We start from the raw sequence: 27,509 nt of genomic DNA, 5'->3' as shown, positions 1-27,509 counted from the left end.
GCTCACGGTCTTAATCCCCGTTTTACAGATCAGGTAACCGAGGCACAGAGACGCAAAGGGACTTGCCCGAGATCACCCGGCCGACGAGTGGCGGAGCCGGGATTAGAACGCGGGTCCTTCTGACTGCCAGGTCCCCGCTCTAAGCCACGTCGCGGGCGACCCGGTTTCCTTCGGAACACCGAGCTCTCCTGTCGAGTTAAGCCCTGGAGGGGTTTCTTCGTCACCCGGGCCCAAATCAACAGATTACAGATAAATCGCATCGGGAAATCGACGGGACCCGTTACCGGACGTGAAGGGTTCCGGTGACGCTTTCGACGAGATTCTCAGAAATCAATACCCTCGTCGGCTCCGAGGGCTCAGAGGATCTCTCAGGGGTCAGTTCATCTATTCCTCTGCATCCGGGACACCCAATCCCACTCCCCGTTTCACCATCTCCACTGTGGGTCTCCTCTTCCTGCAGCCAATCGGTGATATTTACTGAGCACTTCTTTGGTTTTAAGCGCTTCCTAATGTATCGGACGCTATACGAAGCGCTGGGGTAGATAGAAGGTTGGACCCAGTCCACGTCCCACGGTGGGGCTCTCGATCTTCATCCCCATTTTACAGATGAGGGAACCGAGGCACAGGGGAAGCGAAGTGACTCGTCCGAGGTCGCACGGCAGGCAAGTGGCAGAGCCTGGGGATTCAAACCCAGGTCCTTCCGACTCCCAGCGGCTCTATCGACTGAACCACTCTGCTTCTCAGTGCTCCCGGGTGCAGAGCGCTGGACTAAGCACCGGGGAGAATCCGACATAACAGAGTCGGTTCCCGTTCCCTGCTAGGGTCTAGAGGCGGAATCGTCTCTGGAGGTCTTGAGGGGCAGGACGTGGCCCATCTGTTGGAGGATGACTGGGGGGGGGGGGGGGGAACCATCCTTCCGGAAAGCAGGGGGATGGACCAGAGGACCCCTCAAGAGCCCCGCCACCCAAAGGAATTCTGTGATTTGTCTCCTCTTTCGCCTGTAGTCTGGTACCAGATTCCTAGCTTCCAACTTTCCCACGCCTAGAACACGGAATACAGAACCCGGCTTCCGTGAACCCTCCTCCCTCCGTTCTGCCAGATCGGGGGGTCGAATTCCTAGCACCCTAGTTTCCCGATCCAGAACACGGAGTACAGAATCTGGCCTCCTAAACCTCATCCCTTAGTAGTCTGCGACTCCCCGGCTTCCGCTCTGCCAGACTGGGGGGGGGGGGGGGTCTTCCCGACTTGTTTCGGGGAGAAGGACGGCGGCGAGGAGCAATGGGAGAGGGGGCGCTCCCTGGGATTTTTCTGGATTCTCCCCTTCTTCCCTGCCCTCCAGCCTGCAGCTCCCAATCCCAGGCTGGCATCACCGGATCTGATGGGCACGGTGTCTTCCTCCCCCCCCCCCCCCGGCGCTCCCGTCCCGACCATCCGCCCGCAGGAACTTGCCGAAGACGCATCACTGTGCGAAGCCCTCCGCGGTCAGCCCCCTGGGGTTACCCTGCCCTCCCTGCCCTCCGGGGGCTTCCGGTCAAACGGGCCTAGTGCCTAGAGCCCGGGCTTGGGAGTCAGAGGCACCTGGGTTCTAATCCCGGCCCTGCCGCTTGTCCGCTGCGTGACCTCGGGCGAGTCACTTCACTTCTTTGGGCCCCAGTCACCTTGACTGTAAAATGAGGATGAAGACTGCGAGCCCCAGGTGGGACGACCCGATGACCTTATATCTCTCCCAGCGCTTAGGAAAGTGCTTGGCACATAGTTAGCGCTCCACAAATACCATCATCATCATTATTATTACTATTATTATTCTCTGGGCCTCAGTTACCGCATCTGTAAAATTAAGGCTGGGAGCCCCACGTGGGACAGAGACCGTGACCAGTCTATCTCGTATTTACCCCAGTGCTCAGTACAGTAGCTGGGACATAATAAGCACTTAACAAGTACCACGATCATTACTATCGGCGATATCATTATTATCATCACTCTGCCAGATCACGGGTCTTTCCCACACATATCGGGGAGAACACAATGGCAGGTTTGGGGAACAGCCACCCGTGATGTCAGGATGGAGCACGTCACGGCGCCGGAAGGAACTGTCGTCCTCCCTCCCTCCCGTCCTCCATCCCCGCGTCCCCCGTCCTCCCGGAGCCCCGCGAGACGCGGCCCCCACTTGCTGGGAGAACTGAGTGTACGGTCCTCGTGTTCAGAATTCAATACCGATGGTAACGCTGGGATTTGTTAAGCGCTTACTACGTTCTAAGCGCTGGGGTAGATACGAGGTCATCAGATTGTACCACGAGGGGATCAGAGAAACATTACGCTCAATTTCCACTTCAGCACTCGCGTACTAAAGTTCTGCAGGTCACCTGCTCAGCTGTTTAAGAAGAAGGCTCTAAATCCGCATCCCCATTTTCTTCATCCTCTGACCTCGGAATTTTCTTTTTTTTTAAAGGGCATCTGTTAAGCGCTTACTCTGTAATAATGTTGGTATCTGTTAAGCGCTTACTATGTGCAGTGCACTGTTCTAAGCGCTGGGGGAGATACAGGGTCATCAGGTCGTCCCACGTGAGGCTCACAGTTAATCCCCATTTTACAGATGAGGGAACTGAGGCTCAGAGAAGTTGTGCCTTGCCCACGGTCACACAGCCGACGAGTGGCGGAGCCGGCATTCGAACTCATGACCTCCGACTCCCAAGCCCGGGCTCTTTCCGCCGAGCCCCGCTGCTTCTCTGCTATGTGCCAGGCACTGTACTGAGCACCGGGGTAGAGCCAAGCTAAACAGATTGGACACAGACCTTGTTCTACGTGGGGCTCCCGGTCTCAATCCCCACTGGACAGATGAGGTCACCGAGGCCCAGAGAAGTGAAGCGACTCACCCGGGGTCACACGGCACGCTAGCGGCAGAGCCGGGATTAGAACCCGGGTCCTTCGGGCTCCATCCGCCGGGCCGGGCCGCCTCTCTCGTGTTTCTACCGCGTCTGTCTCTTTCCGTGTCGATCCCCCCACCGCCGGCGGCGCTTCCCGTTCGGCGAAGAGCCCCTCCGCCGCTCCCCGACCCCTCGGCCGGACTCACTCGTGGTGTGGCACGGCCTCCATTTGCGGTCGACGTCGTAGTTGCTGGCGGTAGCGGCGCCACGGCTGCCCCTCGCCGGCCCCGGCCTCCGTGCGGCGGTGGTAGAATCTCTCCCGGTAGAGAAAGGGGAAGACGCAGGGAAGATTGGGAAGGGTCTCCGTGAGAGCTGTTCGGGGGCGGGGGCGGGCGGGGGGGGAGACGACAAAGTAGCCGGCCACGGTGAGACGCATCTCCCTCAGCGTCGGCCCCGCGCTCCGGGCCTGGACGTCTGAACGGTCATCTGCCCAAGCGTCTACGCCTTCGCGACGGCATAGTCAACGCCCGCGACCCATACGGGTTTTACCCGAAGGCCTGGCATCCCGGGTGTCCGCCCATGCCCCGGGCAGACCGGTCCGACCCTTGGGCACCGGGACCTATCGGCCGAAGGCAAGGCTGACCGGGGCGAGCGAAGGAGCGGCCCCCGGGGGCCGATCCCACGACGGCTGGATGGGTGAAGAGGGATGCGGGATCGTGGGAGGCGGGGAATGCATCTCTTATATCGTTATATTGTCCTCTCCCGACGATAATGATATATTCACGTATTTTTACGTTAACGTGTTATTATATAATATATATCTTGTGTTTACCCCAGCGCTCGGTACGGTGCCTGGGACATACTAAGCTCCTAACAAGTACCACGATCATCATTACTAGTGTCGTCCCTGTTATCGTCGCTCTGCCAGATCAAGGGTCTTCCCCACACAGACCGGGGAGAACGCAGCGGCGGGTTTAGGGAACGGCCACGCGCGATGTCAGGATGGAGCACGTCACGGCGCTGGAAGGAACCGTCGTTCCTCGTATGTAAAAGGATCATAATATCTAATGATCACATATGATTATTTAATTATATAACATATAAAATAATATGCAATCTAACGAACAATAATAATACGTGCCAGGCCGGAGTGGCTACAAGCAGATCAGGTTGGACACCGTCCCCGCCCCGCTGGGGCTCACGGTCTCGACCCCCATTTTACAGACGAGGTAACTGAGGCCCAGCGAAGTGAAGTGACTCGCCCGAAGTCAGACAGCCGACGAGCGGTGGAGCCGGGATTGGAGCCCACGACCTCCGACTCCCGAGCCCGGGCTCTATCCACCGAGCCACACCGCTTCTCTGCGTCTGTTATAACGTTACATTTTGTAAAAAAGAAAAAAAGAAAAAAGATGGCATTTGTTACGCGCTGTGTGCTGAGCACCGTTCTAAGCACCGGGGAAGACACAAGGTAATCAGACTGTCCCACGTGGGGCTCCCAGTCTTGATCTCCAGATGAGGTCACCGAGGCCCAGAGAAGCCAAGCCACTGGCCCGAAGTCACACAGCTGATCGGCGGCGGAGCCGGGATGGGAACCCACGACCTCCGACTCCCGAGCCCGGGTTCTTGCCGCTGAGCCACGCCGCTCCTCTGAGCGCAACCTGTACCAAGCGCTTGGGAGAGTCCAATCCGACAGAATTAGCTTTACATCTACCCCAGTGCTCGGCACGCGGTCTGCGCTTTACCCCGCATTCCCTCTCGACCGTAAGCGCCCGACGGGCAGGGAACACGGCCAATTCCGCTGCCCCGTCCTCTCCCGGGGGCCCGGTACGGGGCCCCGCGCCCAGGAAGGGCTCGATAGACAGCGGGGAGCGATTCCGACGGGACGGGCTCGGGGGTGCGGCGGGGAGGGGGATGCTCACCGTCCTCGGAGCAGTAGCGCCACTCGGGGAGGAGGTCGTAGTTGTCCGTGGTGGCGCACCGGGGTCTCCGGGACCACCCCCCGACGCGGGTGCGGGCCGCGAACCGCCTGCCTCTGTACCCGCAGGGGAAGGCGCAGGGGCGACCGGCCAGCGCGCTCGGCCGAGCTGCGGGACGAGAAACCCGGCCCCGTCACCCCCGTCCGGCCGACCCCCGTCTCCCCCAACAACGGCACTCTCCACTCCAGCCCCCCTCTCCCGTAGCCTCCCCACCCTTTTTTTTATTTATGGCATATGCGAAGCGCTCACTCCGTGCCCGTCACCGTACTAAGCGGTGAGGTAGACGCAAGCTCATCAGGTTGGACACAGTCCCCGTCCCACGGGGGGCTCGCGGTCCCAATCCCCATCTTACAGACGAGGGAACTGCGGCGCAGAGAAGTGAAGCGACTCGCCCAGGGTCACACAGCGGACGGGTGGCGGAGCCGGGATCGGAACCCAGGTCCTCGTGACTCCCGGGCCCGTGATCCATCCGCTAGGCCACGCTGCGTTTTGGAAAGACGGGGCCTAGGCCGGCGGGGAGCGTCCTCCCGGCGACGTGCGTCCAGCAGGGTAGCGCGTCCGAAGAGACGTCAGGTTTCCGAAGGCCCGGAGAGTGTGAAGGGAGGTACGCGCAGAGCGCTCCGGGAGCCTACCGGACGTCAGCGGACGAAAACCCGCTCTTCTGAACGCGGCCTAGTGGCTAGAGCCCGGGCCCGGCAGTCAGGAGGACCTGGGTTCGAATCCCAGCTCCGCCACTTACCCGCTGCGTGACTCTGAGCAAGTCGCTTCACTTCTCTGGGCTTCGGTTTCCTCGTCGAAAAGATGGGAATTCCTTCCTTCGGTTGTATCTATTGAGCGCTCACTACGTGCAGGGCGCTGGACGAAGGAACTGAGACCGTGGGACGGGGACCGTGTCCGACCGGATAAGCTCCCATCTACCCCGGCGCTCAGTAGAGGGCTTGACACATGGCGAGCACTTAACAAATACCGCGATTATATTATTAACTGAAGAAGCGGCGAGGCTCAGGGGGAAGAGCCCGCGCCTGGGAGTCAGGGGTCGTGAGTTCTAATCCCGGCTCCGCCACTTGTCATCTGGGTGACGGGGGACACCCAGAAACCGACATTTCTTTCGACGTTCTATCCAGCTAGACGCACGTCGCCGGGAGGACGCTCCCTGATGGCCTAGCTCCCTTCTTCCCAAAACGCAGCGTGGCCTAGCGGATGGATCACGGGCCCGGGGAGTCGCCAGGACCCCTGGGTTCCGATCCCGGCTCCGCCACCTGTCTGCTCTGTGACCTCGGGCGAGCCGCTTCACTGCTCTGTGCCTCGGTTCCCTCATCTGTAAAATGGGGATTCAGACCGTGAGCCCCCTGTGGGACGACCTGCTTACCTCGTCTCGCCCCCGGCGCTTAGAACAGGGCTTGGCCCATAGTAAGCGCCTGACAAATGCCGTCGATACTATTATTGTTAATGAGGCGTATATCTATCTATCTATCTATCTCCTTGATTCTATTTATCTCGACGATCTCGTCTTGTTTTCGTCCTGTTCTGTTTCGCTCTGCTGTCTCCCCCGTTTAGACCGTGAGCCCGTCACCGGGCAGGGACGGTCTCTACCCGTTGTCCAACTGTCCATTCCAAGCGCTCAGTAGAGTGCTCTGCACACGGTAAGCGCTCAATAAATACGATGGAATGATTGAACGATCGCCCAAATACTTCCAAAATTACATACGCAGACACAGATACAACACCCACGCACCCACACAGACCCTCCTCCCTGACGTCACCCACAAACCCCAAGGGATCCTCAACCGCCCCGCCTCGGCCACCCCCCTCGCCACCCACCCCGGCCTGCCCCATTAGCGTATCGATCTCCGCAGAGGAGCCTATCGCCCCGCGGATATCCCCTTCGGAGCGTCCCCCCAACCCGCCGGCCCTCAACCTTCAATCCCGGATCCGAGAGGCCCGCCCGGATCCCCCCCCGGCCGGCCGCCCCCAGGGGAGGGAGAGACATCAGGGCCCAGGGGAACGGGAGCGGGGCGGAGGCCATCTCCCCACCGGCCCCCAAGAGGTCAACCGCCGGGGCGGGCCCAGAGGAACGGCCTTCATACCGTCGAGGCCTCGGGCCCTCCTCCGGGGGAACCCCCCCCCCCCCCCCCGCCCACCTCCCGCGAACCACATTCAAGTCCAGCTGGTTCCCGTGGCCGAGTGACCCCGGATCTCTCCGCGCCGGTGAGCCGGCAGAGGACGGGGTACAAAAAGACCCTCGTGTCTGAGGCAGCGAGACATAAGAAGCTCAAATCGCTCCGAGTCCGGGGGTAGAGAGCTTTCTTCTCCAGCTAAGCCTGTCCCACGCCCTAAAGATGCTGCTCGGGCCGCTCTTCACGAAGCAGCGTGGCCCAGTGGATAGAGCGCGGACCCGGGTTCTAATCCCGGCTCCGCCGTCTGTCTGCCGCGTGACCTGGGGCTTCACTTCTCTGGGCCTCGCTGACCTCATCTGGAAAATGGGGATTAACTCCGGGGGCCCCATTCGGGACAACCCGATTAGCTTGTATCTAGAGAAGCGGCGCGGCTCGGTGGAAAGAGCCCGGGCTTGGGAGTCAGAGGTCGAGGGTTCTAATCCCGACTCCGCCACTTGTCCGCTGGGTGACCTCGGCCAAGTCGGTTCACTTCTCCGGGCCTCAGTGACCACATCAGTAAAAATGGGGATTAAAAAACGTGAGCCCCACGGGGGACAATCTGACTACCCTGTATCTACCCCGGCGCTTAGAACAGTGCTCTGCACATAGTAAGCACTTAACGAACACCACGATTATCATCATCACTCCGGCACTTAGGACGGCGCTTGACAGATGGTGAGCACTTAACGGATATCGTCTTTTTTTAATCATCATTATCTGGGTAGGCCGTCCCCGCCCCGGTCCCGACTTTTCTTCGCAACCGTTAAGCTCCACCTCCCGCAGGGACCCCGAAGAGCAGAACCGGCTGCTCAGCGTAATCGCTTAGCGGCGCGCGCAAGGGTCTGGGACTGAGAGCCGGGTTCTAGCGCCCGGTCTGCTATTGACCTCCTGGGTATCCGTGGGTCTTTGTGCCTCGGCGTAAGGTACCTTCCCTCCCCCCCTTTCGATTAGGGAAGCAGCGAGGTCTGGTGGAAGAGCCCGGGCCCGGGAGTCGGAGGACCTGGGTTCTCATCCCGGCTCCGCCACTTGTCCGCTGTGCGACCCGGGGCAAGTCGCTTCGCTTATCGACTCTTGTCATCCCGTGGTCTCCCGAGCGTCTAGTAGCGATCCGCACAGAGTAAGCGCTCGGTAATGACAGGGACTGATCGATCTGGGCTGTCGAGAAGCACACCGGTAAGATCAGACTTCGAATCCAACGAAGCGTCACACATCCGGGCGCTGCCGTTTTCCCTTCAACCCCCTTTTGGTTTTTCTCACAGACTCCGCAGGCTCGCCGGTCTCCCGCACCTCCCGACCCCAAGACGCGCCAGGCGTCTAAGGGGGCCGGCCCTCCCCCCCAGTTCCCCGACGCTCGTGAAAGAAACCGTCCAGAGCCACTCGGTTAGAAAAAAAAAAAAAATCAGCTTATTTTCTGTCAACCCGTTGAGCGTACATGCATCCTAGGAAGGTAGCCGGGGAAACGTTAAGGTGGAAAACAGGGCGTCCGGGGGAAGGGAGGGCTGCTCTGGGCTCACGTTTCCCGACGAAGAGCCGGGGAGAGGAGGGCCGGGTGCCTCGGTGCCCCTCGCCCACCCTCCGGGTCTGGAGAACGACCATCCCGGGGAGCCTCGGGGGGGGTCGTGTCTGAGGGTGGCCCGGGCGTCTGAGGGCACACCGATACGGGGGCCCCGCCGGAGGTTTCGGGCGGTTCTTCCGCAGGGCACACCTGGACCCCCGGGGGAAGGGGAGACCGGAGCCCGAGTCATCGGGGTGGGGTCACCCTGGGCCGACCCAGAGCGCCGGGGTTGGTCACCAAAGGTCGCCCCGGGCCCAACCGGTCCAAGTCGACCCCGGCTGAACTGACCGCTGTCGGGGGCGGGGAGGGGCAAACGGCAAGCCGGCGTTTCCGACTCCCTTTGCCGGAGGCCTCAAGCCAGAGAGGGAGGTTGGGAAAGGCCTCTTCGGGGTTCCAGGGAGGGAGAGCGGGCCCAAAGCCCGAGCACCAAAAACCGCCCCATCGGAGACCCAGAGCATTCGTCCTCGCAACCCATGGAGGGGAGCGGGGTCTCGCTCAGCCCCCGAGGCAAAGTATTCCTCCGCGGAGTCTCTGTGGGGGGAAACAGTCACAGGCGGGGGGGTCCGGGATGCCCCCCGGTAGCTGCCTGGAGAGAGAGAGAGAGAAGGGGAGGAGAGAGAGAGAGAGAGAGAGAGAGAGAGAGCGCCAGCCAGGCGGCCCACAAGTCGTCGCTGCCCTTTGGCCACCCCGGGGCCGGTCTGGCTCCAGGAGAACCCCGGCCCTCAGGGCGGGGCAGCCGTCCACTCCTAGTCCGACGGATCACCCCCAGGAAGCCGAATCAAATCCCGGGCGGCTTCACGGGGACGGGGCAGAAGGAGCGGGAGTTTCCCGGGCACCGTTCGGTCCAAGGAGACGGGGCCGGCCCCGGGAGCAGCACGCCGCGGCCCGGGAAGGGCCCAGGGCCGGGCCGCGGCCCCGGGAGAGGGCGGGGGGTTTTCCGGGGAACCCGATCCCTCGGAGGCCTCCCCCTACCAAAGGGCAACCGGGCCGGCCGAGGAGGCCACCCCGACCCCGTGGAGCCGAGCCAACCCGCCCCTCCGAAAGCGCTCGAGTCCCCCCGGGGTGACGACGCCCCCCGACTCTCTCTCCTTCCTCCCCTCCTCTCAGCCGAGGCCGGGGGTCGGGGGTCGGGGGAGAAGCCAGAGAGGAGGAACCCGTGCTCGGGGGGGGGGGGGGAGGAGCGGGACGGAGGGCGCCGGGTCAGACCCCCTCTCCCACGGGGGCCGGCCGGTGCTGGCCGAGGCCGAAGCTCTTCCCGCAGGCGCCGGCCCCGAGGGGCCCGGCCGCCAGGAGGCCCCTCGGGTGGACGGCCAGCTCCGCTCCCTGCCGGTAGCTCTCCCAGAGGGGGCGGCGGGGGAAGAGCTTCTCCCCGGCGTGGGTCCTCTGGTGCCTGATGAGGTGTTCCCGCCGGCCGAAGCTCTTCCCGCACTCCCGGCAGCCGTAGGGTCTCTCGCCCGTGTGGGTCTTCTGGTGGCGAATCAGGTGCTCACGCCAGTAGAAGCTCTTGCCACACTGGCAGCACTCGTAGGGCTTCTCCCGGGTCTGGTGCCTCAGGGGGTGGGCGGCCCACAGGAAGCTCTTCCGGCACTTGGGGAACTTGAAGGGCCGCTCCCCGAGGTGGGTCCGCTGGTGGCGGATCAGGTGCTCGTTCCGGCCGAAGCTCTTCCCGCACTCGGCGCACCGGTAGGGCTTCTCGCCCGTGTGGCTCCGCAGGTGCCGGCTGAAGTGGGCCGGCTTGAGGAAGCCCTTCCCGCACTCGGGGCAGGCGTAGGGTTTGCCCGGCGGGGCGTGCGGGTCCAGGGCCAGGGGGAAGCTGACGAAGCGCGGGACGGGGAGCTCGGCTCTCCTCCCCACGGCCCTCCCGGGTTCCTCCTTGCCGGGGGCTCTGCGGTCGGGGCCCGGGGCGCCCCCCGAAAGCGCGCCGGGCCGCTCGGCCCTCTCGGGGCCCCCGGGGGGCTTCGGCTCGCTCTCGCTCGGGTCTCCTGCCGGGGGGGGGGGGGGGGGGACAGGGGATCCGACTGAAGCGAGCCATCGTAACGACGGTTACGGTACCCGTTAAGCCCCGAGCGTCGGGGGAGATACGAGCGAATCAAGCGGGACCTGGTCCCCGTCCCACACGGGGCTCACACTCTTATCCCTCCCTTACAGATGAGGTAACCGAGGCCCGGAGAAGTGAACCAATTTACCGAGAAGCCCGCTTATCACTAGTAATATTATTTTCGTTAACCCCAAGCAGCGGAGGCGGTGGCGCTAGGGGCCTGGGTATGGCGGGAGGAGATTTAGCGGGATACAAAGGAGGAACTCTTCCCGGGAGCCCGTTCAAAGCAGGAGAGATAACCGCCCCCGGGTGCGGGCAGGGGACGTCTGTTTATTGTACCGGTGTACCCTCCCAAGCGCTCCGCGCCCAGTAAGCGCTCGATAAATACGACAGACACGACCAGGGAGCCGGATCCGGTGACCTCCGAAGGTCCCAGCCACCCCTGGTCCTGACAGACTCCTCACCTGTGAGCATCACTCGGGCAGCCTCCCTCTGCTCCCAGTGCCGCGGCCCGGAAGCCCAAGGTCCTTCCCCAGCTCCCGGCTCGGAGGCAGCGTCGGACGTGGGGCCTGCCGGGGGGAAGGAAACGACACGTCTGCGGCCGGGGGAGGCACCGCCGCTCGTGCGGCGCGGGAGGGGAGCGGCGGGAGATGAAGTCGGCTTCGAAAATGGCTGCTGCCGTTTGGTGCCTCCTTGGACCCGGGCCTGGGTGGGTGGTTTGGCGTCCCACAGCCACCCTAGAGGCACGCTCAAGGTCAGACTCGAGGTCAAGGGGAGAACCGTTCCAAGGCGGGGCGGGGAGGGTGGTCGTGCAGCGTCCTCCGGGGCCGGGGGCTCGGTGAAAACCCCCCTTGGGCCGAACGTGGCCCACAAGCTGGATCTTGCCCACCTACGTCCTAGACAGAGACGCACGGACACACCAACGCCCGCCTGGTGCCCTCCTGGAAGCCCCAAAGACCCGTCCCCACCCCAACCCAGATAACCCTTGGGACCGCCCTGCCTTCCCAAAAACCCAAGGGCCCGTCCCCCCACCCCCCCCCCCCCCCGGCACAGACGACACACACGTGCGGGATCTTGGTCAGAGCCCTCCTTTAAGGCCCCATCCTCCACCCGGCCATCCCATCCTAAGCGCATCTCACCCCGGACCCAGCCTCAACAGTCCGTCGGCCCTGTAACAGAGGGGAAGGTCCGGAATTTAGGGGAGTCGATCCCCCCGCTTTTACAAAAGGGCCAGTCGCGTCGATCTGGGAACCTCCATCTGGGCGAGCGCCGAAGCGACGAGGCAACCGCCGGGAGCCAGGCCATCCCAGGGAAGGGAAGCGGACGGCTGAGGGAGGGTCGGTGCCCTCTAGACCGAAAGCTCCTCGGGGGCAGGGCACGTGTCCGATTACTGCTGTAGCGTACTCTCCCAAGCGCTTAGTACAGTGCTCTGCCCACCGTAAGCGCTCCTTAACCACGACCGAATAAAGGCACGATTGCCACCCGCTCCCCGGGCCGGGGCCGGAGGGGAGACCGGCCCTCCGGTCCCGGGAGAAGTCGGTCCTCACCCCAGGGCGCCCTCACGCATCCCTCCTCCCGGACGGACGGATCTCCGCAGGCACCCGGCTTCTGCCCGTCCCGTTGCTGCGGCTCCTGCTCGGGCCCATCCCGGAAGGTGAGCGGCCCCTGAAATTACACAAGACCCCCCACCCCGTCCCCGTCACTCTCGGGAGAAGGGCGGCACCTCGGGCGTGGGCACGGGGCGGCCCTAAAGGACGGCTGCCGCAGATCGGAGAGCCGACGGACGGCCCGGGGTGTCCGCTGGGAGGCAAGCCCCGTGCCTGGCACCTTGCGGGGGTGGGATGGGGAACAGAGGAAGGAGGAGCCCCGGTGGAGCGGCCGGGAGAATGGGGAGAGGCGGAGCCTGGACGCGGAAAGGGACACACACAGTAGAAACACAAGCAGCGTGACCCAGTGGACAGAGCCAGGGGCTGGGGGTCCGAAGGACGTGGGTTCAAATCCTGCCTCCACCACCTGTCGGCCGTGTGACCTTGGGCACGTCACTTCTCTGGGCCTGTTCCCTCACCTGTAAAATGGGGATTGAGAGGCTGAACCCCACGTGGGACAGGGACTGGATCCAACCTGCTTAGCTCGGGTCCAGCCCAGCACTCGGTATGCTGCCTGGCACACAGTAAGCATCTAATACCATTTCAAAAAACCCCCAAACAAACGATGTATGCTCCCAAGCGCTTAGTACAGTGCTCTGCACATAGTAGGCACTCAGTACCATTGACTGATCAATAAAACAAATGACAGAGAAACAAACTTAGGGAGACTCAGTTGGGGGTGACCGGCCCGGCCCGGAGGACATCCGTCCAATCATCTTTATTGAGCGCTCACTGGGTGCAAAGCACTGTACTAAGCGCCGGGGAGAGGGCACTATGAAGATAAACAGGCAGATTCCCTGCCTACAATGAGCTCACAGTCTAGAAGGGGAGACAGATATTAATATAAATAAATCAGTAAATAAATTACAGATACGTTCCTGAGGACAGATAGCAAGCAGAGGGAAGTTGAGCGAGGAGAGAGAGATCGGAGACGCGGCTCCTGTCAGTTTAACAAAGGAGATGACCCCTCACGTCCCCCCCAGGGATACGGAACATTCGAACGCTAAAATTTGAGTCCCCGTCCCCTTAACTGTGGGACAGGAGAAGGGGACCAGGAACACGGCTTATCTAAGAACAACAACAACAGAGAGTCGACCTAGATCCCGCACCGTGATAAGCACGGTGCTGAGGGATTCCCGGATTGAGTGGACCAACTGAAGCCCGGCGAGATTAGCCCTGGAAGGCTCAACGATGATAATTACGGTCTTTGTTCATTCATTCAATCGAATTTATTGGGCGCTTACTGTGTGCAGAGCACGGTACTAAGCACTTGGGAGAGGACCCTGCAAAAACAGACACATCGCCTGCCCACGACAAGCTCACGGTCTAGAGACAAGGAGTTTACGGTCCCTGTTCTGCGCCAAGCACTAGATTAAGTGCCGGGACAGTCGCGGGATCGTCGGATCGGACCGGTTCCCGTCCCTCTAGTGCTCGGTCTTCCAGGGAGGGAGTCTATCTTATCCCCGTTTTCGGGATGAGGAAATGGGGGCCCGAGGGCCGTGCCCAAGGACACTCAGTCTGTCACTGGAGGGATTAGAACCCAGATCTACTGACCCTTAATCCCATGTTCTTTCCGCTGACTCAAAGACTTGAGGAAAAACTGAATCTGTAGAAATCTGAGGGGAGGGATCTATCGGGAGGAACCGGCAAACCTAACAGCACGGGGTTTATTCAGTTCCGCCCGCCCCATTTTTCGGTCCGTTTTCTCGTTCTTGGCCGTGACACTGCCTTCCATTTTCTGCCCGCCGTCATCCCCCACTCCAGCGGAAGCCCCCCGAGGGCAGGGGTCACGTCCCATTCCACTGCTCCCCGAGCCTACGGTATAACACGCGGCAGAACGATGATAACAGTGATATTGGTATTTGTTGAGTACTTACTATACATTAAGCGCTGTGCTAAGCTTTGGGGTAGATAAAATACATGAAGACTGGACACAGTCCCGGTCCCACGGTGGACTTCCCGCCTCAGGGGGAGGGAGAAGGGGCTGCCGAATCCCCATTTTACCGGATGAGGAAACTCGGCACAGAGAAGCGACTGAACTGTACTCTCCCAAGCGTTCGGTACCGTGTTCTGCCCCAAGTAAGCACTCAGTAAATATCTCTGATTGACTGATAGCCCAAAGTCACACAGTGGGCAAGGAGTGGGGCCGGGATTAGGACCCAGGTCTCCCAACTCCCAGGCCTGGGCTCTTTCCACGAGGCTAAGCTCACGGCATCCCCTTAGCAGTGAATCAACCCTGATTAATCTGACAGAAATGACCCCGGGGGGTGGAAGGAGTCTTGTGCAGACGGGGTGGGAAGGAAGACAGGTCTGCCTAGCTGGAGTGGAGGGCACGAGCTAGTCAATTATACCCCAGCATTACCCGGCTGTTCCTATGGGAACCGACGGGATTCCGGGTGGAATAATTAGGAGAAAGGCACACGAAGGGCAAGGAAGCGATCTTCGCCCTAAACTGACCACTGGCCCGATCCTTCCTGGGGCAGCGTGTCGGTGGATCACCCTGTTTTAGAAGGAAGGAGAAGAAACTGGCGAGGGGCCGGAGAAGGAAAGACAGTCTGAATGAGGGGGGAAACCGCTAGGAAGGCTAAGGTACTCTGGGTCGTTTAGCAGAGAGGAGAGAAAGCCCCAGGAGGACCGTCTTGGGGTTTCCGATGGGATTCCGCGAGGGCACCGACCGGGTTCTCCCGGGCCGGTGGAGAGAACTACAGGAAAATGGTCTGAATCCCGGCAAGAGGTTCTTCCCCGAGTGATCCCGTCAAGGGGATTAAAGGAGGCGTGGGAAGGCTGGGGCACCTTTGTCCCTGGGAAACTATGCCAAGAGAAGGTTTAGCAGGGCCTGAGCTTCCTGGAGACAGGAGGCCGGACTCACCGACTCGGGAGATCTCTTCCGGATGACGGGGGGTTTAATGGCCGGAAAAGGCCCGGGGGAGGGGGAACTCCCATAAACAAGGGGAAGATGGGATACGCGTTCCGGACGGGGCGGGTGCTTACCTGGGAGCCGGCGGTGGCCGCCATCCCCCGGTCTCCGTCACACTCTTCCTTGGAAAGGGCGGGAACTCGGGAAATAGGCCGAACTGGACGGGACAGAGCCGAGAGAAAGCTTGGATCTGCCCGGCCGCTCCCCCAACCATCCCTCCGGGCTAGAGGAGGAGGCCGGGGGGACCCCCATCACCGAATCCCTGGGAGACCCTGCTGGCCAGGTGTGCCCCTTGTCCTCAGGATCCTGGGCACGAGCCAGTGCTCTCTTATGGCAGGAAAGGAGACGAGGCCTTCCAGACTGAGGAGGAACCGAGGCGCCGGGAGGGTTGACTGAGGACACCGTGGACTCTCCCTCCCCGAAAACCTTTTTAAAAAGAGAGAGTCCTCCATTCCTGATGGGGCTGGGCTGGGGGATGGGGACCGGAGCTCGCCGATTCCAGGTCTTCCGCTCACCCGGGCCCCTACCCAACTCCAGTCTCCCTTGCCATCCCCTTCCCAGCCTACTAGTAGACCACCCTGCTTCTCCCAGCCCTCTGACGCTCCCCTCTTACCGGCAGCTCAAACCCATGCTAGTCTGGCCTCCCGAGCTCAACACAAATGGCCCCTCTCCCTCGCTTCCCCCTCCCAGTCTCCCCCAGCCCCCCACCCCCACCTGCCTTCTAGGAGCGCTCGACCCGCGGTCCTCTCTCCCCCGTCTCTCTCTCTCTGCTCCTCACCCCGCCTAAAATGTGATTTCCCCGCGCAACCCAGGGCCCCATCATCTCCTCAATCTCATCCTCCCGTCATTGACGTGACCACGGTGTCCGTGTGGCTCGTCTGCCTGATTCTGCCGCAGCCTCCTCGAGGGCTGGAAGTGGGTCCATTTTCCGGCCTGGGCCCCGAACCCCTGCCCCGCCTTCTGAGGGTGCAGTAGCGCTCGTTGACTGACCGCCGTCCCGCGGAGCCGCTCGCCGGTCCTCCTGCACCACGGGGCTCCGCTCCGCTTGGGGTCCCGGGCCCCGAGCCCCCTCCTCCTGGGACGGCCCTCTGGGCCGCAAATCCACCGGCAGAGTGAGGGCCTCCATCCTCTCTGAGACGACCTGTGGGAAACCCAAGCCCTCGTCAGGCCAGCCCCCGGGGAGGCGGGAGTCGAATCCATCATCTTCAGGAGCCCTCTCCGGCCCCTAAGATGTCCCCCTTCTTCGCCTCGCTCTTCCCTCCCTCCTCCCCTTCGTCTTCTCGAGACTGTCCTCCTTCCCTTCTCCGTCCTCCCTCATTTCCACCTCCCCAGGCAATCCAGCCCTCATCCCTCTCCCCCCCCCCCCCCGTCCAGACACCCCGTCCTGCTCCTCCCTATCGTTTCCTCCTCTTCCTCCGTCCCTCTCGTCTCCCACCGGCCCTCCCTCCTCTCCCCATTCCGGTCCCCGTCTTCCTCACCCACTGGCTCGGCACCCCCGGTTCCCTCTGCAGCCCCTCCACCAGGGTGACGGCCTCCTCGCCGCTCTCCGGCCTCCACTCCCGCACCCAGGCCTGGATCTCCCTGGGCAGGACGGTGAGGAACTGCTCCAGCACCAGCAGCTCCAGGATCTGCTCCTTGGTTCTCCGCTCGGGCCTCAGCCACCGACGGCACAGCTCCCGGAGGCAGCAGAGGGTCTCCCGGGGCCCGGCCGCCTCCTGGTAGGGGAAGCCCCGGAAGCACTGGCGGGCGGTCTCGGGACCGGGCGCGAGGCCCCGGCCCCAGAGCGCGTCCTCCTCGACCTTCACGGGGAGGATCCCCGTGGGCTCCTGGGGGGCTAGGCTCAGGGGGCCTAGGCCTGAAGGCTTCATCTGGCTCCGGTGGGGCAGGGGGAGGAGGACGGGGGAAGGGGGGACGGGCGGGCGGGCAGGAGGCGGGGCTTGGAGGGTCTCTCTGTCTCCGGAGCAGCGTCTCCCACGGACCCCTGGGGGAAAAGACGAGACCGAGAGCGTGAGGAACCCTCCCGCGAGAACCATCCTCCGCGCTGCCTCGGCCCTTCCCTGAGAACCGTCTCCTCGGGGGTCGTGGGTTCTCATCCCGGCCCCGCCACTTGCCCGCTGTGTGACCTTCGAGTCACTTCACTTCTCTGGGCCTCAGTTCCCTCGGCTGGAAAATGGGGATTGAGACCGCGAGCCCCACGTGGGACAGGGACGGTTCCAACCCGATTACCTTGTATCTTCCCCTAAATTGTGCTTGGCGTATAGTAGGCGCTTAACAAATACCACGATTATCGTCATCGTTGTGATTCCCCTGCCACCCACCCCGTCCCCCAGACACGCACACACACACGCTCGACACCCCAGACACACACAGCACCACTTTTTCGTGACTCAGTGGCAGGAGCCCGGGCTTGGGAGTCAGAGGTGGGGGGTTCAAATCCCGGCTCCGCCACTTGTCAGCTGTGCCTCAGCTACCTCATCTGGAAACTTCTCTGTGTCTCAATCACCTCATCTGGAAAAGGGGGATTAAGTGTGGGAGCCCCACGTGGGACGACCCCATCGCCTGGTTCCCCCCCAGCGCTTAGAACAGTGCTCTGCACATAGTAAGCGCTTAACAAATGCCATCACTATTATTCTTCCCTGCCTCTTTCCCTCAACCTTCTCCCCGCACATCCCTCCTCCTCCCCTCTCCCTGGGTCCCCCTCCCCAACCCCTCAGCTCCTCTGTCCCCTGGGCCCTCAACCCCTTCCCCACCCCTCCACGCCACTCCCCCTCCCCCTCAGCAACAACCGACCGTGTGACCGTGGGCAGGTCACTTCCCTTCTCTGGGCCTCGGTGACCTCATTTGTAAAATGGGGATGCGGACTGGGAGCCTCACGTGGGACCACCCGATCACCTTGCACAAAGTGCTCTGCACACAGTAAGCGCTTAACAAATACCAACATGATCATGATCAACTTCTTCCTCATCTCACTTGCTCGTGGACCCTCTCCCTCCTCCCACCAACCCCCATTCTTCCCCAAGGCCCTTCCCGTCCCCTCCCCCCAGGCCCCCTTCCCCCCAGCCCCCCTCCCCACCCCTCGAGTCTCCGTCCCTCTTTCGGCCTTGCCCCTTCCCCCCCAAATCCCAGTCTCCCCATTTCCCATCCCAAGCCCCCCACTTTCCCGTCCCCCTCCCCCTTCGACTCACCTCGGGCTCCCTGGCCACCTGCGCATGCGCGGGCGACCCCGGCTCCGGACTACGCTTCCCAGAAGCCTTCGCGGCAGCCCGCTTTCTTTGGCCATGATGGGGAGGGACCGTGTCGGGCGGTTGCCAAGGAGACGCCCCCCCCCCCAGGGTCGAGGCCCCCCTCGCCGAACCAGGGCTCTCATTGGCTGGGCCTCAAGCTCCTCCCCTTCCTCTACCCGGGAAGGCGGTCGAAGAGCCCCCAGGAAGCTGGGGAAGGGGTATCCCTTCATCCATCCATCCATCCATCCATCCATCCGTCCATCCGTCCATCCGTCCATCTTGAGCGCTCCCTCTGTGCAGAGCCCCGGACCAAGCGCTTGGAACATCCAATTGGCCACCAGATAGAGACCATTCCCACCCAACGAAAGGCTCAGCGGAAAGAGCCTGGGCTTGGGAGTCAGAGGTCATGGGTTCGAATCCCGGATCTGCCACTGGTCAGCTGTGGGACTGTGGGCAAGTCACTTCACTTCTCTGTGCCTCAGTGACCTCATCTGTAAAAGGGGGATGAAGACTCTGAGCCTCACGCGGGACAACCTGATCACCCTGTATCTACCCCCGCGCTTAGAACAGTGCTCTGCACATAGTAATGCCTAACAAATAACAACATTATTATTATTATTATTATTAATAAAAGATTAGACTGCAAGCCAGTCATTGGGCAGGGATGGTCCCTATCTGGTGCCGAATTGTTTATTCCAAGCGCTTAGTAAGTGCTCTGCATCGAGTAAGAGCTCAATCGATACTATTGAATGAATAAAAGGGGGAGACAGCAAAACAAAACAAGCAGTCAGGCATCAATGCCATCAAAATAGATAAATGGAATTATAGATAATAATAATAATGTTGGTATTTGTTAAGCGCTTACTATGTGCAGAGCACTGTTCTAAGCGCTGGGGGAGATACAGGGCCATCAGGTTGTCCTACGTGAGGCTCACAGGCTTAATCCCCATTTTCCATATAAGGTAACTGAGGCCCAGAGAAGTGAAGTGACTTGCCCACAGTCACACAGCTGACAAGTGGGAGAGCCGGGATTACGAACCCATGACCTCTGACTTCTAAGCCTGAGCTCTTTCCACTGAACCACGCTGCTTCTCTTTTATAGACACATAAGTAATAGTAACAATGGCATTTGCTAAGCGCTTACTATGTGCAAAGCACTGTTCCAAGCGCTGGGGAGGATACAAGGTGAGCAGGTTGTCCCACGTGGAGCTCACAGTCTTCATCCCCGTTTTACAGATGGGGTAGCTGAGGCCCAGAGAAGTGAAGTGCCTGGCCCAAAGTCACCCGGCTGACAAGTGGCGGAGGCGGGATTTGAACCCATGACTCTAGACTCCCCCGCCCGGGCTCTTCCCACTGAGCCTCGCTGCTTCTCTAAAATAGAGTAAGAAATAATATATACAAATATACCCAAGTGCTGTGGGGAGGGGAAGGGGGTAGAGCAGAGGGAGGGAGTAGGGGCAGAGAAAAGCAGCGTAGCTCAGCGAAGCAGCCTGGCTCATTGGAAAGAGCCCGGGCTTTGGAGTCAGAGGTCATGGGTTCGAATCCCGGCTCTGCCACTTGTCAGCTGTGGGACTGTGGGCAAGTCACTTTACTTCTCTGTGCCTGTTACCTCAACTGTAAAATGGGGATGAAGACTGAGCCCCACGTGGGACAACCTGACTCCCTTGTGTCTACCGCAGAGCTTAGAACAGTGCTCTGCACATAGTAAGCGCTTAACAAATACCAACATTATTATCATTAGGGACGATGGGGAGCCAGACTGGAGGCGGGGGGGGGGGGGGGGGGGAGAGAGAGAGAGATGGGGGGGCGCATGCGCATTCCACTCATTGGTCGCTAGGAAGGTGGCGCTTCAAAACGCGCCTGCGCAGTAAGAGGCTTGCGCTTCCCGGTGCACATGCGTGCGAAAGTGCCTTCTGGGAAATGTAGTTTATCGGCACCGGCCGAGCATCTCCCCCCCCAAAAAGGCTTCGGGGAGAGCGAGAGGTGGAGAAGGGAGCGGCGGAGATGGGGACGGGGCTCGAATTGGCAAGGGTCTGTGGATGCAGCCGCTGGTCGCCATGGAGACGGTGAGGGGGAGGAGGGGAACACCGGGAGGAGGCGTCTCCATGGCAACCGGGGAATCGAGGCGCCTGGACCACGGTCTCCATGGCAACTCGGGCAGTGGTGGCGGGGAGGAGACCGGGGATGATAACAGGGTTGTGGGTCGAGGGAGAGGTGGCGGGTTGCGGGTGTCGATATATGGGAAGGATGGCGGTCGGCTGACGGGTCGAAGGGTACGGGGGCTGCTTGATCGTTGACAGGCAGGCGGGCAGTCCGCACTCCACTGTCCCTTAGGGTCAACAGACATTCCAACCAGGCCGTGAGTTTCCTGGGCTTTTTCTGATTATAAAATATCCACTTGTGAGTGTTTCCCAGGGGGTGGTGGGTTGGAAGGAATCAATCGATAGGGAAACGGCATGGCCCCGTAGACAGAGCAAGGGCCTGGGAGTTTAATCCCGGCTCCGCTGCAGGGTGACCTTGGGCAAATCACTTCACTTCCCAGGGCCCCAGTTACCTCATCTGTAAAGTGGGGATTAGGTCTGTGAATGAATGAATGAAATGAATGAATGACTGTGAGCCCCATGTGGGACATGGACTGTGTCCAACCTGATTATCTGGTATCTACTTTAGTATTCAGTACGGTGGCTGGCATAAAGTAAATGCTTAACGAACGCCATCCAAGAAAATGCTATTTATTGAGCGCATTCTGTGTCCAGAGCAATCAGTCAATGGTATTGATTGATTCCCTGCTGTGTGCAGAGCGTGTACTAAGCCCTTGGGAGGGTATGACAGAATAGAGTTGAGAGACATCTTCCCTACCTACGAGGAGCTTACAGGGCGATGTCTCCAAATTTGAGACATGAGGAGGGTTTAAAAGGTTGGGATCCACTGAAGGTATCTGGAAGGTGGGTCCAGAGAAAAGATGAGCTAGGTGATTAGACGACAGGAAGTGTCTAGGAGGCTGAGGGACTGGATCGAGGGAGAATAAGGAGGTAGTAGGGTTGATTTGTTTATAAGATTGAAGGATTGGGTGGTGGTAGGCAAGTCCACGTTCCTGGCGCATAGTAAGCTTGACAAATACCGTTAAGGAAAAAAAGTAGGCGCAGAGAAAGGGCCTCCGGGCTGTCGAGGCCGCCCCGTTTCCCTCCATCTGTGCTACCGCTCCGACTGGTGGGCGTGTAGCAGTATCGGAGGAACGGGTGAGGGAGGGCCACCACTGGATGACGGGCCCAGGGCCCCAACTTCGGTTAACGCCCCCTGCCCTGGTGGAACATTCCGAGCCCCCTGATGCCAGATGGCTCCGTGATTATCCAGAGGTCAACACTAACCTAGAGCCACTCAGAGCTAGTTAGGGGAGCAGGGCCAGGAACTGAGGAGCTGCTGCTCTTCATACCTCTCAAACCACCCTCTCTGAAGCAGTCGCTCAGTCATTCACTCATTCCTACCTTCTTTCTTTTGTTCGTGACATTTGTTAAGCGCTTACTACGGGCCAGGCACTGTACTAAGCACTGGGGTGACAGAGGCAAATCCCGTTGGACACGGTCCCTGTCTCACATGAGGCTCACGGTCTCAATCCCCATTTTCCAGATGAGGCTACTGAGGCACAGAGAAGTGAAGCGACCTGCCCGGGGTCGCACAGCAGACAGGTGGCGGAGCCGGGATTAGGACCCAGGACCTTCTGACTCCCAGCCCCGCGCTCTATCCACTCTGCTCATTCACTAATTCCATTGTTCATTTATGAGTTCATTCATTCACTAATTCGATTATTCATTTATGTATTCATTTTTTCATTCATTCACTAATTCAATCGTTCATTCAGTTTGTTCATTCATTCACTTATTCAATTATTTATCCATTCGTTCATTCGAGAGTAGACTGAGAGCTCCAAGTAGGACTGGGGCTGTGTCGGATCTGATAACTCTGTATCTATCCCAGTGCTTAGCCCATAGTCAGTAGTTAATAAACACCAACATCATTATTAACAGTAGCAGCGTTTAATAGTACTGTAGTTGCGTACTGTGTACTAAGCACCGAGGAAGAAACTGCACAGATGGGCCAGACAGGGACTTCACCCCCACCCCCGGGGTCCAGGAACCCGTCTGTCTGTTTCGTTTTGTCATCTCTCTTCCCCTTCTAGACCGTGAGCCCGTTGTTGGGAAGCGATTGTCTCTATCTGTGGCCAAATTGTACTTTCCAAGCGCTTAGTACAGTGCTCTGCACAGAGTCAGCGCTCGGTAAATACGACTGAGTGAACGAAGGGGCTCCCGACGGGGTTAGCGACGGATGCCTAAGGAGCGACGAAACGGCAACGACGCACAAGTCCCGTCAAAGGCGCAGACCCGGTAAATACAGTCAGAACGGCGGGTTCCGTGGCTACGGGAGCGGATCTCGGGTTCCCTGCCTTTCGGAGTACGGTGCTTGAGCGCTTAGTACAGTGCTTTGCACCCGGCAAGCGCTCAATAGATGCGACTGGATGAGTTCGGAGTCCCCATAGCGACGCTAGTCAGAGCCACGGCCTCAGGCTGCCCGTTGTCTGAAGAGACAGAAAAAAGCACGCCGCCTGTTCATCCTTTCCCTCCGCCACTTCGAGGAGGGGGCCGTGGAGAGTCCGGATTGACGGTCGGGGGAGAGGAGGGCGCTTCGTCCCCCCCGAAATTCCCGGAGAGACCTTCAGTCCAACGGCAGCCCCGCTTCTGGGATCTGGGCGTGAGAAGGACCAGCGACGGTCTTCGGAGAGATCTGCCTTTTCCTGGCCGGGGTCTGCCTCCCCAGGAGAGCCTCCCGGGTGTTCCTGTCGGGCCGCACGAGGAGGATGTAGCACTTGGGGAAGAAGATGCAGCCGAGCAGGCCGGAGCTGGAGCAGAGGATGCTGAACACCTCCACGGCCGCCGTGGCCCGGCCCCCCACACGCTGACGAACACCACCGTGCTGAACGTGATGAACTCGGCCTCGTTGAAGCCGTCGGGGAGGCGGCGGGCCAGGAAGGCCAGGACCAAAGACGCCAAGGCCAGGAGCCACAGGTAGCCCAAGACGCACCAGAAGGCCACGGGGGAACCCCTCGTTACACACCAGGAGGACCTTGCCGGGACTGGACCGCGTGTCCCGCTCGGGGAAGGCCGGCGCCGAGACCGTCCACGAGGCGCAGACCACCGCCTGGATCAGGGCGCCGCCGGCCACCGCGGCTTGGGGGAGCCAGGGCTTCAGCCAGCCCTGGAGGGCGTTCCCGGGGACGGTGGCCCCGAAGGCCAGGACCACCACCACGGTCTTGGCCAAGACGCACGCGACCCCGGTGGCGAACAGGACCCCGAAGGCCGCCTGTCGGAGGAGGCAGGCGAGGCGCGTCGGCGGGGTGAGGAAGAGGAGGCGGCTCAGGTCGCAGAGGAGGAGCGAGGCCAGCAGCACGTTGCTGAGGTCCAGGCGGCTGGGCCGGACCACGGGCGGGTGGGAGAACCGGGAAGAGAAGGCCCAAGATGGCGGCGGGGAGCAGGGCGGCGGCCACCGACGCCGAAGCCAGGGCGGCGCCGAGCGGCTCGCCGTAGGAGAGGCGCTCCACGGGCCTTCTTCGCGCACCGGTCCTTGGCTTCGTTGGGCCAAGATTCGTCATCCGGACAGCGCCGACACGTCAGGGAGTCTGGGGAAGGAGGCCGAGTGGTTGGACTTTTTTCCCTTTTTTAACGGCATCGTCAAGCGCTCACTGCGATGACAATAACCGTGGTATTTATTAGGCGCTCACCTTGTGCCGGGCGTCCTACCAAGCCCTGGGGTAGATAGAAGGTAATCGGGTTGGACACAGTCCCCGTCCCACCCGGGGCTCCCACTCTCATTCCGCATTTTACAGATGAGGCAGCTGAGGCCCAGGGAAGCGAACGGACCCGCCCACGGCCACGCGGCAGTCTCGCGGCAGAGCCGGGATTAGAACCCGGGACCTCGCGACTCCTAGGCCCCGCTGCTCCTCCCAGTTCCCTTTCGGTCACCTGAGAGGCCCCTTCACTCACCACTTCGGTTCGCCATCTCTCCTTCCGAGCAGGGAGTGCGGTTAAAGCAGCAGGGGGGGTCGGCCCCGTCGTGGGGTGCGCGTGGAGCCTGGCGGGCAGCTCTCGCTGCAGACGGAGCGGGGGGTCTGAGAAAAGAGGGGCGGAGCTGAGCCCACGCCAGGGGAATTCTGTGCCAAGAATATTCCCGCCGGCCACCACCGTCCACATTGCCCTCGACTTCTTCTTCTTCTTCTTCTTCTTCTTCTTGTGATTATTAACATCACTGTATTTGTTAAGCGCTGTGTATCAAGCACTGTTTTAAGCGCTGAGAGATAACCAGTTGGACACAATCCTTATCCCACATGGGGCTCCCAGACGAAGTGGGAGGAAGAAAAGGTATTTAAATCCCCAGTCTGCGGATGAAGAAACTGAGGCCCAGAGCAAGCACGCGGCAGAGCTGGGATTCGAACACGGGTCGTCTGACTCCCAGGCCCGGGCCGTTCCCAGTGAGCCGTGCTGCTTATTCGCCTCATCGGCGTGGTTAGCTGTCCCGGGCGTCGCTGATCGTGTTTGACTGGAGAAGCAGCGTGGCCTACTGGTTAGACACGAGCCTGGGAGTCACAAGTAAAAATCCCGGTTCCGCCGCTTGTGTCTCCCGTGTGACCTGGGGCAAGTCGCTTGGCTTCTCTGAGCCTCCGTTCCCTCCTCCGAAAAATGGGGATTAAGACTGTGAGCCCCACGTGGGACGAGGACTGGGTCCCACCTCATTAACTTGGTGCTTGGCAAAATGAATGGTGGTATCTGTTAAGCGCTTACGATGCGCAGAGCACTGTTCTAAGCGCTGGGGAATACGAGGTGATCAGGTTGTCCCACGTGGGGCTCACAGTTTTAATCCCCATTTTCCGTATAATAATAATGTCGGTATTTGTTAAGCGCTTACTATGTGCAGATCACCGTTCTAAGCGCTGGGGTAGACACAGGGGAATCAGGTCGTCCCACGTGGGGCTCCCGGTCTTCATCCCCATTTTACAGATGAGGTCACTGAGGCACAGAGAAGTGAAGTGACTTGCCCACGGTCACCCAGCTGACAAGTGGCAGAGGCGGGATTCGAACCCATAACCTCCGACTCCAAAGCCCGTGCTCTTTCCACTGAGGCACGCTGCTTCTCTAGGCAAGTGAGACCCAGAGAAGTGAAGTGACTCGCCCAGGGTCACGCCGCTGGCAAGCGGCGGAGCCGGAATTAGAACCCAAGACCTCTGACTCCCAAGCGCGGCTCTTTCCACTGAGCCACGCTGCTTAGTAGAGTGCCTGGCACCTAGAAAGCACTTAACAAATATCGTAAGCTCATTGCGGGCAGGGAATGCGGCTGTTATTGCTATATTGTACTCTCCTAAGCGCTTAGTGCATTCATTCAACAGTATTTATTGAGCGCTTACTCTGTGCAGAGCACCGGACTGAGCGCTCGGAATGGACAACCGGGCAACAGATAGAGACCGTCCCTGCCCGATGACGGTCTGATCCGGGGACACAGACGGCAGAGCGAAACAGAACGAAACAAGGAGGAGACACCATCATCCCGATAAATAGAACCCAGGACTCCGCACACAGTAAGCGCTCGATAGATATGACTGAATGAACGAATGATTAAAAAACCCAACCCCTTGGGTTATCGTCGGCAAGAGCGGACCCCAGGCCTATTGTCTGGGTCGACCCGCCCCCGGGCCGAGAACCTTCCCTGGGAAGCGGCGTGGCTCCGTGGCAAGAGCCCGGGCTTCAGAGTCAGAGGTCGTGAGTTCGACTCCCGGCTCTGCCGCTCGTCAGCTGCGTGACCGTGGGCAAGTCACTTCACTTCTCTGGGCCTCAGTGACCTCATCTGGAAAATGGGGATCAACCGTGAGCCTCACGTGGGACGACCCGATGAGCCTGTATCTCCCCCAGCGCTTAGAACAGTGCTCGGCACACGGTAAGCGCTTAACAAATACCGACATTATTATCATTATCATTCTTATTATTATTATTATTATTCTCACCTCCCGCCTTCCTCCATTCCACAGGATGGCGCCGTGGTGGACGCCGAGCCTGTCCCCCCGGGCCCTGGACGAGTTGAAACGCCCCACTGGCACGAAGTTGTACCCGTCTCCGGGGGCGACCTGCCAGTTGAGAATGTCGAAAACTCCTGGGGGGCCGCCCCCGCCGCAGATCTCCCTCTGGGACGTCTGGCCCTTCACCTTCTTCAGGTAGGGCAGGAGCCGGAGGACGCACCCAATCCATCTATGGAGTGCTCACTACGCGCAGAACACTGCACTGAGCGCGTGGGAGAGTCTGGTAGAACAGAATTAATAGCACGTTCCCTGCCCACGATGAGCTCACAGTCTAGAGGGAAGCGGCATGGCTTATTCATTCATTCAACGGTAGCAACTGAGCGCTTACTATGTGCTGAGCACTGTACTAAGCGCTTGGAACGGACAGTTCGGCAACAGATGGAGACAGTCCCTGCCCGTTGACGGGCTCACAGCCTATCGTCGTATCACTTTAGCGCTTACTAAGCGTCAAGCACTGTTCTAAGCGCTGCGGTCGATCCAAGGTCATCAGGTTGTCCCACGTGGGGCTCGCGGTCTTCATCCCCATTTTGCAGATGAGGGAACCGAGGCACAGAGAAACTGACGATGGTATTGGTTAAGCGCTCAGTGGATAGAGCCCGGGCCTGGGAGTCAGAGGACGTGGGTTCTAATCCCGGCTCTGCCACTTGACAGCTGTGTGAGCTTGGGCAAGTGACTGAACTTCTCTGAGCCTCAGTTACCTCATCTGGAAAATGGGGAATGTGTCTGTTTATTGTCATATTGGACTCTCCCAAACACAATAACAGACACATTCCCTGCCCACGCGAGCTTGCAGCGTAGAAGACAGAAGAGGAAATGGGACCTAGTCAGGGAAGGCGACGCTCTCTCTCTCTCTCTCTCCCCTCCTCCCTACATTCCAAGCGCTTAGTACAGTGCTCTGCACATAGTAAGCGCTCAATAAATACTATCGAATGAATCCCTAGTTAACAAAAGACAGAGTAACCAGAGGGGCTTTCTTTATGGTACAGACACAGACCCTGGAAATACAGATCTGTAATT

General features: G+C 60.2%; 1 protein-coding gene across 1 annotated transcript; it reads right to left on the bottom strand.

The window, feature by feature from the left end:
* Nucleotides 1-9,047: 9,047 nt before the first annotated feature.
* On the bottom strand, nucleotides 9,048-17,050 carry LOC103168212 (zinc finger protein 202). The gene is made up of 6 exons (XM_029073388.2): nucleotides 16,631-17,050; nucleotides 16,143-16,293; nucleotides 15,227-15,309; nucleotides 12,137-12,254; nucleotides 11,054-11,158; nucleotides 9,048-10,533 (listed from the first exon to the last, which is right to left on the bottom strand). The coding sequence occupies exons 1-6, from the start codon at nucleotides 17,018-17,020 to the stop codon at nucleotides 9,752-9,754; spliced, it is 1,629 nt and encodes a 542-aa protein (XP_028929221.1). The 5' UTR covers nucleotides 17,021-17,050; the 3' UTR covers nucleotides 9,048-9,751.
* Between the last annotated feature and the right edge of the window lie 10,459 nt (nucleotides 17,051-27,509).

This window comes from Ornithorhynchus anatinus, chromosome 10 (assembly GCF_004115215.2).
Source record: "Ornithorhynchus anatinus isolate Pmale09 chromosome 10, mOrnAna1.pri.v4, whole genome shotgun sequence".
NCBI lineage: Eukaryota > Metazoa > Chordata > Mammalia > Monotremata > Ornithorhynchidae > Ornithorhynchus > Ornithorhynchus anatinus.
Note: the sequence above shows the minus strand (reverse complement) of the source record. Positions and strands in the feature narration are given on the sequence as shown.

Bases quoted from the DNA above. Each gene is read 5' to 3' on its own strand.
- LOC103168212 (XM_029073388.2), bottom strand. From the start codon at position 17,020: ATGAAGCCTTCAGGCCTAGGCCCCCTGAGCCTAGCCCCCCAGGAGCCC. The intron at 16,294-16,630 runs GTGAGGAAGACG...GGTTTCCCACAG, and splicing joins CGGGGGTGCCGAGCCAGTGG to GTCGTCTCAGAGAGGATGGA. The intron at 11,159-12,136 runs GTGAGGACCGAC...TCCCCCCGGCAG, and splicing joins ATGCGTGAGGGCGCCCTGGG to GCCCCACGTCCGACGCTGCC.